We start from the raw sequence: 20,541 nt of genomic DNA, 5'->3' as shown, positions 1-20,541 counted from the left end.
ATGAAATAACACCCATAATGTCACCTTTGCACTTGTTTCATCCAGTATAGTAGCCTTAATTGCGAACTGGGCTTCCATGTGCTGAAACCACCTGCATAAATTGTTCTGCCAAAAGTTGGTCCACTTAAAAATGTTGCATCAAAGATGGCGCCAGCATTAACCGTGTTGTTAGCATTGAGCGGTGAAAATTTTGCCACATCGTTCCCGCTGTTGTCGTTGGATATCACTCACATCAAAGACTCACCAATTGGTGAGGAAAGTCCAAGATGAACGTCAACACTTTTACTCTCCACTTGACATGAAAAACATTTAAACAATGGCTCCATCGGCATGGAAACGGAAGTTCTTCTTAGTGAATATCTCTCTAAATATCCATCCATCCATCCATTTTCTACCGCTTGTCCCTTTCTGGATTACGGGGGGTCACTGGAGCCTATCTCAGCTGCATTCGCACAGGGGTTAGTGCGTGTGCCTCACAATACGAAGGTCCTGGGTTCGATCCTGGGCTAGGGATCTTTCTGTGTGGAGTTTGCATGTTCTCTCCGTGACTGTGTGGGTTCCCTCCGGGTACTCCAGCTTCCTCCCACTTCCAGAGACATGCACCTGGAGATGATTATTGTAATTACTACAACATAATAAAAAATAAGTAAAATATTGTTGTGAAATACATTATAGATATTAGAATCAGAATCAGAATCTTTTTATTGCCATTGTTTGAGAACGGGTTCACAAACTAGGAATTTTTCTTGGTGCAAACGTGCGACATAAAACACATATAACACATATTTGGTATAAAAAAGAGCTGTGACTGAGCTATCAGATAGACTTAGAAGGGATTCAAGGAATTCAAGGAGCTGCTGTTAGGAGTTATTGTTCATTTGCCTGATGGCCGAGGGGAAAAAACTGTTCAGGTGGCGGGAGGTGTGGGTCTGGATGGAGCGTAGTCTCCTGCCTGAGGGGAGAGGGGAGAATAGCGTGTGTCCAGGGTGAGAAGAGTCAGCTGTGATCCGACCCACACGCCTCCTGGTCCTGGAGGAGATTATTATTAGGGCGGTGAATCTTTGGGTGTCCCACGATTCGATTCAATATCGATTGTTGGGGTCACGATTCTATTCAAAATCGATTTTTTTTTTCCAATTCAACACAATTCCCGATTCAAAAACGATTTTTTCCCGATTCAAAACGATTCTCTATTCATTCAATACATAGGATTTCAGCAGGATCTACCCCAGTCTGCTGACATGCAAGCAGAGTAGTATATTTTTGTAAAAGCTTTTATAATTGTAAAGGACAATGTTTTATCAACTGATTGCAATAATGTAAATTTGTTTGAACTATTAAATGAACCAAAAATATGACTTATTTTATCTTTGTGAAAATATTGGACACAGTGTGTTGTCAAGCTCATGAGATGCGATGCAAGTGTAAGCCACTGTGACACTATTGTTCTTTTTTTTCTTTTTTTTTAAATAAATGTCTAATAATAATGTAAATGAGGGATTTTTAATCACTGCTATGTTGAAATTGTAACTAATATTGATACTGTTGTTGATAATATTCATTTTTGTTTCACTACTTTTGGTTTGTTCTGTGTCGTGTTTGTGTCTCCTCTCAATTGCTCTGTTTATTGCTGTTCTGAGTGTTGCTGGGTCGGGTTTGGTTTTGGAATTGGATTGCATTGTTATGGCATTGCTGTGTATTGTTTTGTTGGATTGATTAATTTAAAAAAAATAAAAATAATTAAAAAATAATAATTTAAAAAAAAATCAATTTTTTTTAAAAATGAGAATCGATTATGAATCGCACAACGTGAGAATTGCGATTCAAATTTGAATCGATTTTTTCCCACACCCCTAATAGATATATATATGGTTTAATTTAAGATTTAAAAACATTGATTTCGGGCCTGTCTGCAGATTGGTGCCGCCGGGTCAGTGCGCGGTGGTTGGGCACTCCTGTCATTCCATGTCTGAAAGAGCTGCAGTGTTTCTAACTGATAAAACACAAAAAGGCTTAAGCTTGCACTGATGGATGTCTTTGTTGCCAAGATGAAAGCACTTCTGCGTTTTAACGTCACATACCAACGACATAATCGCTTCTTTCCCCCCATGTGCAGGATCGGAAGCTGTCTAAGTCGGAGCGGCAGCGCTTCAAGGAAGAGGCGGGCATGCTGAAGGGCCTCCAGCACCCCAACATCGTGCGCTTCTACGACTCGTGGGAAGGGCCATGCAAGGGAAAGAAGTGCATCGTGTTGGTCACCGAGCTCATGACGTCGGGCACGCTTAAAACGTGAGTAACGAGTAACATCAGACTATGTTGGCCTTTCTCCATCGTTATCTGACCACATGATGCTGAAAATGACCAAGTGTGGAGAATCATGTCGCGTACGCATGCCAGCCTCATTCATTGCCTGTTTTTTAGGGGACTACGTTATAGTTATAGTTGTCAGTGCCTAAAATCTATCTTACACAAATAATTAAATGGAAATGATAACAATGTATTGTGGAAATTCTGGATGGTTTAATTTAACATTAATCCATAACAAATAATTTCTCCCTCCACAAAATATTTAGGACATTAGCATGCTAGGAAGCACTAAAACATTTTTGGGGGGGGTCCTCTTTACACAATAAAAGGAACATGTCCACCCTGGTGCAGCACTGACATCTGCTGCTTCTGCTGCAGATTCCTCTCATTCACACAAGTGAGATATTAGAAAGGGACAATGACAGTAAGTAAGGGAGATCTACTGGATAATGGATGTTATTTTATAGCTCAATGTTATAAGTGATGTTGGGACTATTAATCCAACAGCACAAACCCAGAAGGGTGTCAGCGCCCTCTATTGGCCGTTGAAGAAGATGAATGATTATCTGCACTAAATTAAGTGAGTGCATCTTGCATACATGCAGATTGGCTTCAGTCCAAATGAGGCTCTTAGCGGGGAAGTATCCTCTTGTGTGTCTAAGTGTTGGGGAAAGGAAACAGAATTGATGAGTGATAGGAAAGGTGGTGTGTGTTCAAGTTGGATGCACTCGTTCACTTTTGGACTTTTAGAAGATGAAGGATGACTTTTGGCTCTTACATCTGAAAGACTTGGATCACAATAATGCGATTTAGCCCGTTTGTAAAAACAGAACCTTTTCCAGGATTCTGCATTGTGCTCCTTTGGATCAAATTATCCAAACTAATTCACTCTGCAGACTTCAAAACATGTTCAGGTTTGAAGACTTATGAGAAAGTTCAGCCTGCAAACCAACTTTTACAGATCGTTCAAATTCTCTGATGTGTTTTTGTTTTCCTCACAGCTTTAAAGGGTACTTTCAGGGCCTTTTAAAACTGGAAAAGTACTCAGAGTGCAGATCGTCACCAGAATCCAAGATATCCCAATATTAAAAAACATTTTAAAAAAATCATGAATTCAGTCAGTGATTGAAATCAGCCCTAAAATAAAACCAATTGTTGTGACATGTGTGACATTTCCTTTACATTTCATCAACATCTTCCCATAATTTTCTATAGCAGAATAAAATAGAGTAAACCCTCTTGTCAGTCATCAACTCTCTTTGTCTTTGTGGGTGGAGGCGGGCATGCTATTATACACAAGAAAGTTTAACATTCCAATGTCAATGTAACGTAGTAGAATGATCCTAAAATATAATCACTTATTCTTCATCCCATTTCTGATGTTTCCTTAAAGTTTCATTAAAATCCACCGATACATTTTTGACTAATCTTGCTAGCTATCGGAAAGACAAACCCCAATTGATATATACCAGTCCGGGTACTAGACTGGCCTGCCTGTAGTCCAGACCTGTCTCCCATTGAAAATGCAAGGACCATGTAACACAGTGGTAAAAATGCCCCAGTGCCAACTTTTTTGCAATGTGTTGCTGCCATTAAATTAAAAAATAAGGACATTTCAATGTGACCCCAAACTTTTGAACGGTAGTGTATATATATAAATACATACATATATATATATATATGTATGTATTTATATATATGTGTGTGTATTTATGTGAATATATATATATATATATATATATATATATATATATATATATATATATATATATATATATATATATATATATATATATATATATATATATATATATATATATATATATACAGGTATATATATATACTACCGTTCAAAAGTTTGGGGTCACATTGAAATGTCATTATTTTTGAAGGAAAAGCACTGTACTTTTCAATGAAGATAACTTTAAACTAGTCTTAACTTTAAAGAAATACACTCTATACATTGCTAATGTGGTAAATGACTATTCTAGCTGCAAATGTCTGATTTTTGGTGCAATATCTACATAGGTGTATAGAGGCCCATTTCCAGCAACTATCACTCCAGTGTTCTAATGGTACAATGTGTTTGCTCATTGGCTCAGAAGGCTAATTGATGATTAGAAAACCCTTGTGCAATCATGTTCACACATCTGAAAGCAGTTTAGCTCGTTACAGAAGCTACAAAACTGACCTTCCTTTGAGCAGATTGAGTTTCTGGAGCATCACATTTGTGGGGTCAATTAAACGCTCAAAATGGCCAGAAAAAGAGAACTTTCATCTGAAACTCGACAGTCTATTCTTGTTATTAGAAATGAAGGCTATTCCACAAAATTGTTTGGGTGACCCCAAACTTTTGAACGGTAATGTATATATATGTATGCATACATGTATGTATACATACATACATATATATATATACACAGTATACACATATACATATATATATGCATATATACATACATACACACACATATATACATATACATATATATACATATACATTATATAAATATACATTATATATATACACATATATACATTTTATATATATACATACATATACACACCCATATATATATGGGTGTGTGTATTTATGTGTATGTATGTATATATATATACATACATATACAGTTATATATACATATACATATGTATATGTATATATACAGTATATATATACATATACATATGTATATATATACATACATACACACATATATATGTGTGTATGTATGTATTTGTTTATGTATATATATATATACATATACATATGTACCTGTATATAAGTGCGTGTGCGTGTGCGTGTGTGTGTGTCACACACATTAGGGGTTCAGTTTAATTATTGGTAGAATGCAAACTAGTCGTTTTTACCTCCCCGCCTACCTGCCCTCCTCCAGCTACCTGAAGCGCTTCAAGGTGATGAAGATCAAGGTGCTGCGTTCTTGGTGCCGGCAGATCCTGAAGGGCCTTCACTTCCTGCACACCAGAGCGCCGCCCATCATTCACCGGGACCTCAAGTGTGACAACATCTTCATCACGGGGCCCACTGGGTCGGTCAAGATCGGAGACTTGGGCTTGGCTACGCTGAAGAGGGCCTCTTTTGCCAAGAGTGTAATAGGTAGGACCACGTGTCAAACACACGTCTGTTAGACAATAATGGCTGAGTGGATTTTCACAAAGATTTATTCTTCTAGTATTGTCCCTTGAACCAGAATAGAACAAAGATGACTCATGTATGTACATGTGCTCTCTGTCAGGTACTCCTGAGTTCATGGCTCCAGAGATGTACGAGGAGAAGTACGACGAATCTGTTGACGTTTATGCCTTTGGGATGTGCATGCTTGAGATGGCGACCTCAGAGTACCCTTACTCGGAATGCCAGAATGCCGCCCAGATCTACAGACGAGTCACCAGCGTAAGCATCAAATTCTTATCACCTAACTATAGGACGACTTCAATTCAAAACATAAAGCAGCAGAGCTCTCTTGACATTTAGAGGATCTTAGGCCAGTATAAAACATCCATTTATAACTATATAATAAGGGTTGTCAAAGTTACCACCATAATAACGAGTCACCGAACATGTCCTTTAATGGCACAAATGTTTCGATGCACAAGCTTCAGTCCTTACTGTAGAGGGAGAAAATTTAGCTGTGTTCCAGTTGATGTTGAGCCACAAGCGTGAATAAATAGCGAGCATTCATTTAAAAAAGGGACAAAGAACAAGTGTATTGAATGGCAAGGTCAGCCGCAAAGCCTGCAAGTCGCTCTCCCGACAACACCAAAACTATTTACAGGGTGCTTCATATGAAATTTTACGGCAAATGCATTCCTAGCCACTTCCTGTTCCGACACTGATAAGAATATAATGTCAGATCTCCCTGCACTCTCCCAGTGGCTCTTGTGGCACAGTGCGGTGATGCTCGTCTTATAATGGAGAAGGTACTGGGTTCAAAGTCCTTTCAAAGTTGATATAGTAAAGTTTGTGTTTTAATGATGGTACAATTGTTATTTTGCAGTTTTAGTACAAAACATGCATCAAAATAAATTTAAGTATGAATAAAAAAAAGTATAACATTTGTTTTACATAAATACATTTTAAAGTGTGAAAACATTTTGTAATTGGGAGGGGGGGGCCTCCAAATAAAATTCTGCTTCGGGCCACAAATTAGCCTGTGTGCGTAATGCGTGCGTAATGCGTGCGTAATGCGTGCGTACGTGCGTGTAAGAGTCCATTTCGTGTTGAACTGTTTAAAAAGGCATAATATTTAATAAACAAACATTTGCCTAAAACATATTGTCTAGTCCCATGTTGATAGTATTAAAAATTTGAAAATTATCTGTATAAGGTACTCTTATTAAAGATTAAAAAAACATCTATTTATCTGCAATTTATCAGGAGTTAACTACCTGCAATGCGATTAATGGTGATTAAATATCTTAACTGATTGACAGTCCTATTATTAAATCAATCAATCATTCATCAATCAAAGTTTACTTATATAGCCCTAAATCACAAGTGTCTCAAAGGGCTGTTTGTGGAGCTAATTGTGTGACAGTATGACATAACCTGGTATTGATTGATAGACAAATTAAGAATAATAGTGATAATTTAGCAACATTTCTATTTCTGCCACTTTTGACGTGTTTTGGCAGTGTGTGTTGTTTTCCGATACACAGGTCTGCTTAATTGCTGCTTATTTTTACTGCCCAAGTGATATACTACATTCACTCCGAGTGCTGACCAGGCCAGTTTATCGTCAATTAAACGCCACTTTAAACAAAATATCTGTTGTGTTGTCTACCTTTTTATCAATACATCAGTGTTTTCATTCCACTTTGTTTGGTTACTGGAAAAACAAATGTCCGTGAAGCAAAGTGAAAAGAAGACGATAAAGATGCCACAATATTTCTCTAAATTCTCCAGAAATAATGTGAGTCTTATTGACGTTCCTTTTTTGAAATGCAGACGTAGCCGTGCATCACACTCGTCCTCTGATTTGCGCTGAGAGTTGCTTTCCTCGCTTCCTCCAGAACATTCCTGGCTTTCTGCTTTCATTACCTTGTCATACCTAACAGCATTAGTGCTCGCATCCTCCTAACTTTGTTTGGTCCTGTTGTTGGGGGGTTGTGTAAGGTTGCAATCAGAAGTGGAACAAAGACCAATGAAAGCAAAGATGGGCGGAGTGCATTTCATCTTGCTATAAGCAGTTTTTCAATCACTTTTTGAGTAAAAGCTAAGCTTCATCTCTGAGGGCACTTAAGGTGAGTCACACCTATTTTATTTGAACATCACATCCCTTTTTTGCAGAACATAATGCACTTGTGCTATAGTTCTTCCTAATTGATTTTGTTACTTTACATCCACATTTTTGTAAGTGTTGTGCATGTAAGTGAAGATTTAGAAGGTTTGATATGATTTAGGCTGCGTTACTCTGACCAGCACGAACATTCTGAACAATAAACTTTTTGTCGTTTTTACTGTATTTTTACATTTTGGCTTTTATTTTTGTTAATTGTATTTCTCCACTGTGTCATAAAAAAGTGGTGCATTCAACAAATGGCCCTCAGACCACACTTTGCCTTGCTGGTTAAATAAGTAAAGCAGTTCAAAATGTTGCCAGATGATAAAAGAGTGTCTCTAAGCTGTGTTTTCTTAGCACTTATGGAAGTAACAAAGGTTGGCTTGTACGCTTCTGGAGCTTTTCTGCACGGTGTGGTAATGGACAGTTCCTGGGCTTGTGGTAGCGGATCTACGCTCTCACTTGAGCAGCGAATACTTTTGTAAACGTTTGTATTTGATTAAGGTGATAAACACGCAAGATACATCTCTCTTTAACTATGTGCCTCTACTTGTTAAATAAAGCAACAAAGTGGCTAAAGTGCATCACAGGTCATTTCTGCTATGTCTTATTTTCTAGCAAAGTAGGCAAGAATGAGGTGCGTTGTTGTTGTGTTACGCCACCCCTACAGTTATGCGACACAAACACACTTACATTAGCATTTGTTTATGAGCAAGTGCAAACCTGAAGCATCAAATTTGCATTTGTGACAGACTTCCATGAATACATAAACATTTGGTAACACTGTAGAATTACGACATAAAAAAAAGTTGATACATTGTGCTTTAATTAATAATACATTTTTACTTGTATTACTTTCATTACGAACATTTGATTACCAGCGGTATAGATGGATGAATAAACTATCTCGACCTATCTCTCTATCGGTCTCTCTCTCCTTATCTCTCAGAATATATCTATCTATCTATCTCTCTCTCTATCTGTGCATGATCACCTGATATTTGATGCTGGAAAACAACAGCTTCTTAATTAACTGTCATAACAAATCCGCTCTATTAATCTAAAAAGGAAAGATTCCTTTCAGTTTATAACTTGGTTAGACTTATAAAATTGCACACAGGAAATGTAGATTTGCAACATTAAGTTATCTTATTTTTCCAATTGATTTTTCAGGTTTTTTTCACTGCTGTTTTGACCTCCTAATTGAAGTCACACACACTGCATAACTTTGCAAGGAAACAGCCGCTTTACACACTGTCTGAGGACACGTGGACATTACAACGTCAATGCTGTACATTGTCTTTCATGTTTTTAAAGGGTTATATTACATTAACTGTTGTTATTGCGTGTGTGTCCTCATGCAGGGAGTGAAGCCGGGCAGTTTTGACAAGGTGGCCATTCCTGAAGTGAAGGAAATCATCGAAGGCTGCATCAGGACCAACAAAGATGAGAGGTGCAGTCTTTGATTTGTCAATCCGGTTAAAAGAATGTCTTTGTCCTTCTAGCCTTCCCGTCTTTTTATTGTCCTAATTCACTTGTGCTCAGCTGATTGAAACTGTGTTCTGAAAATAATTGTTTATGGAGCGCCACATCCGCTTTGTTAGTCCGTCATGAGACATCTTTTCCTGTGTTTTTGTCCCTGCAGGTATGCCATCAAGATCCTGCTGAACCACGCCTTCTTCCAGGAAGATACAGGGGTCAGGGTTGAGCTGGCAGAGGAAGATGATGGGGAAATGATTGCCATCAAGCTGTGGTTGAGGATAGAAGATGTCAAAAAGCTTAAAGGTGAGAAAAGATGTGCTTGTGATCAGTGTGAATGTTTAAGTTAAGAGAAGTACTTCTGTTTTATTAAGCACCACTTTTTGTATGATTTGCGTTCCAACAAAAGTGTTTGACAAAAGTTTGTTGTAGTTTTGGAATGATGTCCGTGTTATCATATACAGCCAAACATTGAGCGTAATAAACAAATCAGTTTCAAACATCCATCCATCCATCCATCCATCCATTTTCTACCCCTTTTCCCTCTTGGGGTCGCGGGGGTGCCGGAGCCTATCCCAGCTGCACTCGGATAGGGCCAACACAGATAGACAAAACACACATTCACAATCACATACTAGGGCCAATTTAGTGTTGCCAATCAACCTATCCCCAGGTGCATGTTTTTGGAGGTGGGAGGAAGTACCCGGAGGGAACCCACACAGTCACGGAGTCTTGTCTTCATATTTTGGATGTATGGAACAATTTTAATTATTTATTATAGGAATACTTGCTTCAGTTTTTTGTAAAATGTGATCTTACGTCTGACCTTTCAGATCAAAAACCAGGGTACATCTCTATATCTAAGGTTGTCTTGACGTAAATTGTTCACTTCCGATTTAATACCTACTGTGTATTTTCATTATTTTATAGTGTGGAATGTTAGATAACGTTTGAAATTACTCAGAGAACAATGGTAAGTACGAAAAACACTAACCTATTCATTATTTACCGTCTGAAATGGACTTATGCTCTCTTTAGGTTGAAGTGGAGTGGTAATTGTCTTCTTTGGTGAGAACTCAAACACACCTTGCGGTGATACTTGGACACGTCATCAGCGATAAACAATGGGTCATAGGTTGTTTTAGGTCTTTAATCATCAGACAGCCTCGCCCGGGCGACCCAGCCAGGGGTGATCAGAACCTGGTTTGTGTCCAAGTAGCGTATCACGAATCCCCCTTAGGTATCCACAGCCAGAGATCTGCGGCCTCGAGAATGTTCTTAGTGGCTTTTCTTAACTGCAGTCCTCTGATGTCAAGGAGTTTGAACACTCGCTGTAGGGAGTGACCTGCAAAACCTCTGCAACCGACTTCGATTGGTTCGCAGCGGGATTTCCAGCCACTGCTTCGGCACTCTGTGGTGAGCTTGGCGTATTTGGCCCTCTTGCGCTCATTGGCTTCGCCAATCTGGTCCTCCCAGGGGACAGTCAGCTCCAGTACCACCAATTACTTGGTTGACTCTGATGTTAACACCATGTCTGGGCGGAGTGAGGTGGTAGCTATGTTGGCCGGGAACTTGAGTTGCCTTCCCAGGTCAACTCGGAGCTGTCAGTCAAGAGCGGTGGAGAGGATTGATTGATTGAAATTTTTGTTAGTAGATTGCAAAGTAAGGGAATACATTATATGAAACAGTACAGTTTACACAGTACAGTACATATTCCGTACAAGGAGCCCCCCTGATGAGTTGGGCCGATGGTTTGCCTTCTGCCCTGCTTTGATAAAGGCAATCGACTGCTTCGGGGCAATCTGGAACTTGCTGTTGTGTATCGCTGTGCAGATAGAATTCGCCAAATACTTCAAAACGTGGTCGTGGCGCCAGCGATACCGCCCCTTAGCTGTTGTGTAGCTGCTACTGTAGCTCCTAGGAGCCAATAGCCTACCATGTTTACCTTTTGTAAATGACATGACTAAAATAGAAGAAAATACAAACCTTGTGTGCTTATTAGAGGACATTAGATGTTTACTGGCTGTCCAGTTTTGCACAAGTAAACACGCTGCAGGACGGCTTGTATTGGACGTCCTATTACACATTTTACATGCAACCACATATCATCACATACTTGTTTTTTTTATGATATCAGACCGACATCAATATTGGATCAGGACACTCTTATTTCTAACATGAAAGAATGTCACAGTTCACACTTGCACAAGTCAACATGTGTGAAAAAGTGTAAGAAAAATCTGATTTTATTTAGTCCTTCATCAGTTGTTTGTGTGTGGGTTTTTTTTAGGAAAATACAAAGACAACGAAGCCATCGAGTTCTCCTTTGACCTCAACAAAGATGTCCCTGATGATGTGGCGCAGGAAATGGTATGAGCCACAGGAGGGCAGGGTTCAGTCAGAAGGAACCAGGATGAGGAACTAATCAATGCTTGACTCAAACCAGGTTGAGTCTGGCTATGTGGCTGAGGGCGACCACAAGACCATGGCCAAGGCCATCAAGGACCGCGTGTCTCTGATCCGGAAGAAGCGAGAGCAGAGGCAGCTGGTGCGAGAAGAGCAGGAGAAGAGAAAGCTAGAGGCGGAGCTACAACAACAAGAGGCACGCAAAGCAGCACAGACACAGGTTGGTTGAACATTTTGATCTTGCACTTTGTACCCTCACATTTTGGCAAGCTTTTTCTTTTTAAGGGTGAATACTATAGAAATACTTTCGAGGAGTCAGTCAGTGTACAGCATGTATAGATCTACTATCAACTTTTGTCCTTTTGGCTTTTTGTGCCATCCATTTGCCTTTTTAAAGCATTACATTGATTAAATTCTTTAAGATGTCAATAAACGTCTCAATCAATCAATCAAACTGATAATGAGTCTACCAACTTTATAGCACGCCACTGTTGTTCTAATAGCTGGTAACATTGATTGCATTATGATCTGGGGGTGCATGAGTACTACTGGGGGAGGTGTGGTTCATTGAAACATTCATTGTGAAGTAGGAACTGTGCCTCATGGCAGTATTCCAAACAGGCCTCCAGGATGATCAAGTGCCCTGAAGGTGATGTAGTGGCCAAGTGTGTCTTCGTCAAGATGTCACAGTACATGTTGGAATGTTTCTCCTCAGTGAACCGGAGCTCGTCATTAGCGTGCAACACGACGCAACTACCGCCATGCTTATACTGACTAGTCTTTCCAACTATTTCGACGACGATTGGCTATCTTGAGATATTTTCAGTGGACAGTAATTCTGTACTGCTATACAAGCTGTACACTGACTTCTCTGAAAAAGGTTGTCTCCTGAGAAGATATAACCAAATGGTTGCTAAAATGTGAGAGGGTGTACTCACCTTTGTGGGCGACTGTATGCCCCACAATGTTGTTTTATAAATGTGGCTGCTGCTTTGTTTTTTTCCAGGCGGAGGCAGAAGAGACTGAGACTGAGTTTCACCATCAGCAGCTGGGCATCTTACACACAGGTACACCACATGATATAATAAATAGAAAATAGAATAGATCTTGCAGTGCAAATAGAATGGAAAACAATGACAGCAAACCACAACAAATAAAACTGGGATAAACTGGGCTTTTTTTTTGGTTTGCTTTGCTGTCATTGTTTTTACATTCTATTAAGACTACAGGATCAGAATCCATTCTGTTTTTCTATGTATTCTGTTCAAGTCCTATTAATCTATGCTATTTACAACCTACTCTATGTATATACTATTCTATTGAAATGATAATGTAATCATTGTGTACCTTGGGTACTACATTTGCTGCCATCGCATGTGTCTATGTGTGCTGCTATGATGATAAAGTTCCTTTAATCCCTGCATGATTACGTTCATATATATATTATATTTACATTAATATTGTCCCTCTCAGTCGAAGGAGGTGTGGACAGCGGCCAAGGTTCTTCGGTCTTCTCCTCCGACTCCCCTCAGCTGGGTCAGCTGACCATGTCTTACAGCTGCCCGCCTTCCACACGCGCTCATTCCCAGCCGCAAAGCCCGTATCTCTCCACGTCTGGCGCCAGCACGCAGCAGCACCCGACCTATGCCCAGCAGCCACAGCAGCCAGTGGTGAGTGGACGTGCTTCAGTCTGCAAACATGTCCTGTACTCGGTGTGCAGTGTTGAAGTTTGCGGTGTTTGCGAGTTGAGCATGTTTTTTCTTGTTTTTTATAGTTGCAATATCACTGATATATCAGGACTTTCAATAGTGCTGCAACAACACATCATACCGAAATATCATTGAGCTGTTACCAGAATACCATTTATCTAATGATTATATTATGATTTTAATCTACTTAGTGGTCTACAAACATGTGATCCTGGGGCTTTGTTCAACATTTTGCATACTTTTGCTTCACAGAACATCTTCAAGCCGCTTTCTGTGTGTCTCTGAAAATTAGTTGTTTTGAAAGGCTGGTCTTATAAGAACTCCTCCACACTTCATCTCCGCACTGTCAGCCATGTTGTAATTTTAGCGGTACACCTCTGTTTATGACAAATTTAAGTTAGAACTATACACTACCTTTTATTAGAAATGAGAACAGTGGAGGATTTTATCATCCAAGCGTTCATGTACTAGCCAGAGTCTGAGGAAAGAGAAGAATAAACTTCAAAACCAAGGAGATGAAAGCATCTTAAAGGTTAGAGTACTAGTTCTCTCTTTCAACGCTTTTCAGTCCATAAAGTGATATGTACTTCTTCTTATAATGTATGTCTCCATATTTGAAATTACTATGTACATTCATGCAGGAATGTTGCATTTTAAGGAACTGTTTATATCATCTACATGTAGTCTGGTTAAGCTAATGCTACATGCTAACATATCATTACATTAGTCAATGAAGTTATTGATAGTTATATAGCGCAGTGCAAACAAAAAAGATGTTTAAATGTAATACAAAATGCTAACAAACAATGTATGTTACACCCTAACTTTAATTTTAACTACAAATGCCAGCGTGCTGCTTGCTACTTGGTCATAAGGATGATACATGCTAACAAATTGTCATATATCCACTGTCCACAAATTGTAGGACCTGTCTCTGTGCGATTAATTGTAGGTTTTTTTCCGTTTATAAAAAGTAGTTTTAAGTAAATTCTTCTGTATATTTTCCATCGGACCAAGGCAGGTTGTTTAGCCTGGCTCTGTGCTTCATGTCAGGCTGCAGACTTTGAGTAGGTACATTGTGAGCAAACACAAAAGTTAAGTAGACACTTAATACTTCTTCAGATGAGGCTGGAAGTTTGTGTCGTGACCTTTGCTGGTTTGTACAAACAACAACAGAACATTTTGGGTCATCAGGTTTCACCATTGACAAATTTTTGTTGGGGAAAATAAAAATGGCAGACTCGCGCAGAGGTCTGCTGGAAAACTTCTGCCGTGTATGGAGATATCTGCTGACGTCACAGATTGGTAAATGTCACAACTTAATTCGGGGAAAATCTCAAAGGGCATGTTCGAAACAAGTAGATCATTTGCGTTTCACATGTCTTCTTAATGAATTGGTCTAAGATTCTTGTGTGCAGACATGTAAAGGTTTTTGAGTAAGAGATGTTTCTTACTTGCTGACACTTCAGCTTCCGTCAGAGATGTTGTATCTTCCTTGTGTGACGTTTCTGATAAAAACAGCTGAGAAACTTTCAAAATAAAGTTCCTTGACCTGGCCACATCTGCTCTCCATGTTATGGGTCAGCTATCATAGACCACTGCAGGTGGATCAATCACATCATGGACTGACAAATCATTTTATCAGAAACCAATCAATACAAGAGATGGATCAAGGAGCTTATGGAAATCGGGAAGCAAGGGGCCTGCACCATCGTCAGGGATGAGGGGGCATACCTGTTTCCACACACCTTGGACGCTATCCTTTAAACAGATATGGCCATGTCGGAGATATTTGTTTTGAAAATTTCCCGGTTTGGTCAGCTTTTTTGTGGACCGGTAACACCAGGAAGGCTAAAGTATCTGCAAGGAAGAGACATCTCTTACTCAAAAACCTTTGTCTGCACATAATAATCTTGGTCCTATTGTTTGGAAGAACAAAACATTGTTTTATTATTATCTCTTCAACACCTCCATGGTTTGAATTCGTATTTCCAGCACTTCTGATGATCCAAATACAAAAAAACAGGAACCAGCAGGCAAGAAAAATTTGTTTTATTTTTCCCCTTGCTGCCTTCTTATGTCATGTATTTTCTTCTTATTTTTTGTACTGTTTCAGGATTGGTTGAATATAATCTGTGGCCACATTCACACAACTGTTAAATGCATATTTTGTGAACATGAAGATGCACAGAATGTTTATTTGACTTTATTTTGTTTGTTTTCTTAGCGTCTTCATTTCTACTTTCTATTTTCACTCCCGACCCACAGCCTGCGTCCCGCCGCCGTCGAAGCCGTAGCATGTCTGTTTGTGTGCCCCCTTCTTCCTACTCCCTCGCCCCCGCCCCGATGCTCTGCCCAAAGCAGCCCTCCACCCCTCCGCCGGACCTGTCCTCCTACAACGGCTCCTCCCCTCCTCGCGCGCCGCGGGACACGTTTGCTGGGCGCCTCTCCAAAGCGCTGGAGACGCTCCTCCCTCTTCACTCGGCCTCGCCGCTGCCCGGCACCAGGCAGCGCAGGGCGAGCCTGCCCGCCTTGTTCTCGAGCCCCGTAGGTTGAAAACGCCTCGTCCTTTGGCCACATTTGGTGGCGAGAAGCAGAGAGTCAGTCAGAAGGAGAACGATGGCGTTATACATCTCTCTTTGGCTGCTTCTTTTCTTCGAGGAACTAAACACAAATTGATGTTCTTTTCTAAAATGTGCAGATTTACTAATACTTTCATGCTTCTGCTGTTAGGAAATCTACAGATAAGGATTCATATTTATTCATTTTCAGTAGTTATTCTGAGTGGCCATAATAAGCGAGTACTTGACTTTCCAGCTTCACTTCTTTCCTAACTCTGTCCTCTCTTTTGTTAACTTCTTATCTATCTATTTGAAGAATATAATCTTTCATTTGAATCATTTTGTTTCTTGCGTATGAGGAGATCTTTGCCTTTCTTTCTCCGAGCGTCATTCTTGTCTTATGTCGTTGTAGCAGCATTCAATGGCACATGCCTACAGTGGAGGAGCAGCAGGAGGAGGCAGCCTCTCCTTCTCAGCAGTGCCCGACCCGCCCGCTATTTTCTTCCCCCCCATTCCTGAGCGCCCCGTTTCCTTTTCGCCCCCTCCAACCGCCCCACCGAAGGCCTACAACGCCCAGCGGCGAAAGAGCACGTCCATCCTGGAGGCTCACACCCGCCACTTTCAACCAGCCTACCCGAGATACGGCAGCAGCCTCCACCCCTTCTCGGGGATGGAGGCCGTGGACGCCCCCTCTCTCTTCATGGTCAATCCCGGTTTCGCCGCAACGGCTCAGAGACTCGGAGTCGGAGAGCATCTGTATCTCCCGGGACAATCTGACCCATCTTTTTACGGCTATAAGGACCTGAGGGCCGAACAGGAGGAAGTGGTGAGAAGGCTGAGTTTAAATCAAGCTGCCTTATTGGACCATTATGAAGCCATGGCGTATGGCGGCTACCCAATGAGTGCACACCAGCTGGGCTTGTTGAACTTCCATCAACAGAGGCAGGCAGCTGCTGCAGCCGCCAGTTTGGGCTACGACTCGGGACCTCACCCAGGCTTCTTGCACCCTCACTTGATGCAAAGACTGAGCGCACACAGTCCAATGAACCAACCTGTTCCTGCTTCGTCCGCTGATGTATGCAACCCCGCACAGCAACACTCCACCTACCCCCCTTCAGCACCACCGACAATAAGCGACGCCCCTACAGGAAGTGTTTTTGATTACCACTTGGCTGCCGCCGCCGCCAACGACCCGAGTCTCCTGGCCTCCAGACTGTACAGAGCCCGCAGGAGCTCCATGGACCTTCCTCTGGAAGAAAACACCCCGGCAGGCTCTGGCGGCTCAGGCTCGTACCCTCGACTCCAGCCTGTGACGGAGGAGCTGTGTTCCTACATCAGTCCTGAGCTTCCTTTACCGCCAGGAAGTCTCCTCCTGCATAACACATGCCTGAGCGCCAAGGACCGAAGTCCAGAACCATCTAGCGACTCTCTGGCCTCTTCCGACGCGGGGGAGTTCCTGTCGCCTCCTCCCTCATCCCTCCTCCCTCAATTCAACACTTCGGCCGCTCAGTTCATTCCTCAGTCGTCCTGCGCCGCCGTCTACGACTCGGCCATCGACACCCATGCTCATCCGCCCTCCATGCAGAGCTTTCTCCCGCCCACTCCATGCTCAGACCTCTCACACGGGGGGGCGTCATCGACTCTACAGGAGTCTCTGGTTGAGAGTGCGTGGGCCCGACATGGAGGGGCCGTGCCTGCCCAGCCCGACATGACGTACCATGAGTCATTGCTGGCCATGCAGGCCGCTAACCACACACTGGTACTGAATTTCTACAAAGCTCTAGGAGTTCTAAAGCCACAGGTCCAATTGCATTATTGCAGTTATTACACTACATCATTCAAATGCTATTTTTTGGTTTATCTCGAAATATCAAGGGAACTTTATCTTTATTATAGTAAATTACTGTAAAAAACATGTTTAGTGATAATGCAATCTGACCAGTGAGCTTTATAGCGATCCCTGTTGTACTCCCCTAAGATGCTGTACTCCCCTACGATGCTTATTTGTTATCCTGTAGTAAGACTTTTAGTTTAACCCCCGCCAGTCACTGGAGCGCATCTCAGAGTCACAAGCAATGTCTCACTTATTATGTCTTACTTATCATGTTTGACTTATTTTATACCTACAGAGCGTGTAAAAACTAATGGTTACAAAAATGTGGGACATGTTTGCCTGAGACGCGCTTTATTGTTGCAGCTTTGTAAAGCGTCTAAGCCGCCTCCTTCCTAATGTTGTGTATTTGTTTACAATGTCAGTAAGTAGTATTTTGTGTGTATGTTCATATATGACTGTATATGAAAACAAAAGTGCGTTTGTGCAGGTATACTCCACAGCGGGTATACTTGAATATTTGCTTGTACAAATCCAAAGTTGCCATCATAAACTGAGTCTGAGTATTTTTAGCACATCATCATGATTCATAACATTTGATGACGTATTGGCGTAGCGGCAAGACTTTGTTGATTTTGTACGGACAAACGCACAAAAACATACAACAAAAGCACGGAGGCTTAGACAAAATGTTTACTTTTACGTGTATTTTAATTAATTTAGTTTTGGTGTTTTATCAATTAAATTGTTTTTTTTTCTTTGTCCTGCCCAGATTGGAAAGTGAGGTCATTTGTAAGTTGTTGTATTTGTTTATTTAAAGGACAATGTGCAGTTACAGTAAAAAGATGGCTGCACCAGATTTAGCACCGTGCTAATTTTCCATCTGCAGTCCTCTGTAGTCTGTAGGTCATTGGTAGGATTCAAAGGTCACAGCTGCAACCCATCAAACCCTTAGAAAGCTGATCATATTCATCTTTGTTTACTCTTTCTTTTCAATTTTTTTGTATTTCTGTCTGTTTGATACGTGACCTTTAGTGTGGGTATCATAAAACAGGGGAAAAAATATAGTGACGCACAAAAAACATCTATGTCTCACTTTTGTTCTCATTTCTTTTTTGTCACTTTATTCAACTTTATTAACATTGTCGGTACAATAATCCCTCATTTATCACCGTTAATTGGTTCAAGGCCTGACCGTAGTAAATGAATTTCCTTGAAGTAGTTACTATTAGTTATGTATTGAATATTTTCATAGCTAGATCATACAAAAAATGTTTACGACCTTTTAAATACATATAGTATTTTAACATTATGAGAGCCTGCTATACATGAAATAACACCCACATAGTCACATTTACACTCCTTTAATCAAATATAGTAATGTTGCCTGAGGCTGAGCCAATCAGTGGCCACGACACTGAACTGCGCACTCTGATTGGTTTGCTCTAATGTAGTGGCCAACACCGCTGTACCTTTGTTATTTTTACTTTATTTATATATTTATGCTTGAAATGCTTAATTTAGGCAAAAAAAATATGTAGAATATGTTTAAATAATGTGATAAGAGTCAAGCTACAAACTTTAAAGGACAATGTGACAAGGGACTACTATTTATTTGACAGTAATTCAGTAGTAATGATGGCTATAAAGTTATAAAAATGACTGCAAACAATTAAAACAGTGATACATCATAGATGTTTTATGGTGACGTTTTCCTTCGTATGTTTTGTTATTTGTTTCGTTTTCATTCAATCTTTTGCTCTTGTGTCTCATGTTTATTGCAAATATACTTGCTCAAGCGCTTGCATGACAAGTATATTTGCACGTGGTCTTCTAAGGGTTGAAGAAGAAGAACTATCATGTGAATAAGTGACGTTCATGTTGTTTAGAAGGTGAGAGAAGAGTCTTAAAAGCAAAAGTAGTTGAAATTAGGAGTGTAATACAAGTATTATGTGTGATGTCCTATAATGCTATTAATTTAGGACCTGCATGAGAAAACTTCCCAGCCTAACGAACCTAACCCCAAGCTGTCCACATAATGTGTGTGCGTGCGCGTGCTGTATTCTGTTTGAATATATATTCTTGTGCATGCGTGCATACACAAGATTAAAAGTAGCTTGCGTTTACACTCATGCATCATCAGGTAGCCATAAACATGTTCTGATTACCTCCTGTTTTTGTTCCTTTTTCTCTTTAATGTTTTTAAATATAAGAATCAGGTTCAGGTTTCAAATCCGCAGCCCGCCTCAGGATCCCCACTGTTGGGCCCCTCGGCCTCCCAACCTGCTCCTCTGGTGACGTCTGAACAGGTAACCACCAAAAACAAACCATGTTCATTTAATTTGAAATACAGTAATTGTCTCTTTGTTATGTTTACCTGATTTGGAACACATTTAACAAAACTAGAGAAGCACTAAGAGAATGCAGACCACATCTGGCCTTATCTCCCAATAGTAAAATAGTCCAGACTGTCTCGACCAGGGGTCCCCAAACTACGGCCCGTGGGTAGTAGTAGTAGTAGTAGCGTCCCGCAAAGACAAAGAAAGTGCTTTCTCGGTTTCTTTCATTCCACTATCGATAACTTAAAAGGTTTTGGGCAGACTTGCATATAACTTTTAAAAAATGTCACAAATGTGAAATAGACCAAGTGATTACATTTTGGGGAGGAATCAGATCACAGTCTAGACTCTAGACCAGGGGTTCCCAAAATTTTTGAGTTGGAGGCCACATTGGGCTAGAAGAATTTGGCCGGGGGCCAGGCTATCTATCTATCTACGGGGCGGTATGGCGTAGTGGGTAGAGCGGCCGTGCCAGAAACCTGAGGGTTGCAGGTTCGCTCCCCGCCTTTTTTTTACATCCAAATCGCTGCCGTTGTGTCCTTGGGCAGGACACTTCACCCTTGCCCCCGGTGCCGCTCACACTGGTGAATGAATGATGAATGAATG

General features: G+C 40.7%; 1 protein-coding gene across 22 annotated transcripts in view; it reads left to right on the top strand.

Moving 5' to 3' along the window:
* The window catches only part of wnk1b (WNK lysine deficient protein kinase 1b), a 124,189-nt gene that overhangs the window by 71,915 nt on the left and 31,733 nt on the right, over positions 1-20,541 (top strand). For 20 of the 22 annotated variants that reach the window (XM_062064960.1, XM_062064958.1, XM_062064946.1 and 17 more), the window contains exons 3-13: positions 2,117-2,289; positions 5,205-5,425; positions 5,565-5,722; positions 8,975-9,063; positions 9,256-9,395; positions 11,380-11,459; positions 11,536-11,715; positions 12,502-12,562; positions 12,969-13,165; positions 16,178-17,524; positions 19,810-19,905. In XM_062064960.1, coding sequence (XP_061920944.1) covers positions 2,117-2,289; positions 5,205-5,425; positions 5,565-5,722; positions 8,975-9,063; positions 9,256-9,395; positions 11,380-11,459; positions 11,536-11,715; positions 12,502-12,562; positions 12,969-13,165; positions 16,178-17,524; positions 19,810-19,905 — 2,742 coding nt within the window. The remainder of the gene's footprint in view (positions 1-2,116; positions 2,290-5,204; positions 5,426-5,564; positions 5,723-8,974; positions 9,064-9,255; positions 9,396-11,379; positions 11,460-11,535; positions 11,716-12,501; positions 12,563-12,968; positions 13,166-16,177; positions 17,525-19,809; positions 19,906-20,541) is intronic. The other 2 variants (XM_062064942.1, XM_062064961.1) reach the window with 2 other exon arrangements.

This window comes from Entelurus aequoreus, linkage group LG12 (genome assembly GCF_033978785.1).
Source record: "Entelurus aequoreus isolate RoL-2023_Sb linkage group LG12, RoL_Eaeq_v1.1, whole genome shotgun sequence".
Lineage (NCBI taxonomy): Eukaryota > Metazoa > Chordata > Actinopteri > Syngnathiformes > Syngnathidae > Entelurus > Entelurus aequoreus.
This window is presented reverse-complemented; position numbering and strand designations above follow the sequence as displayed.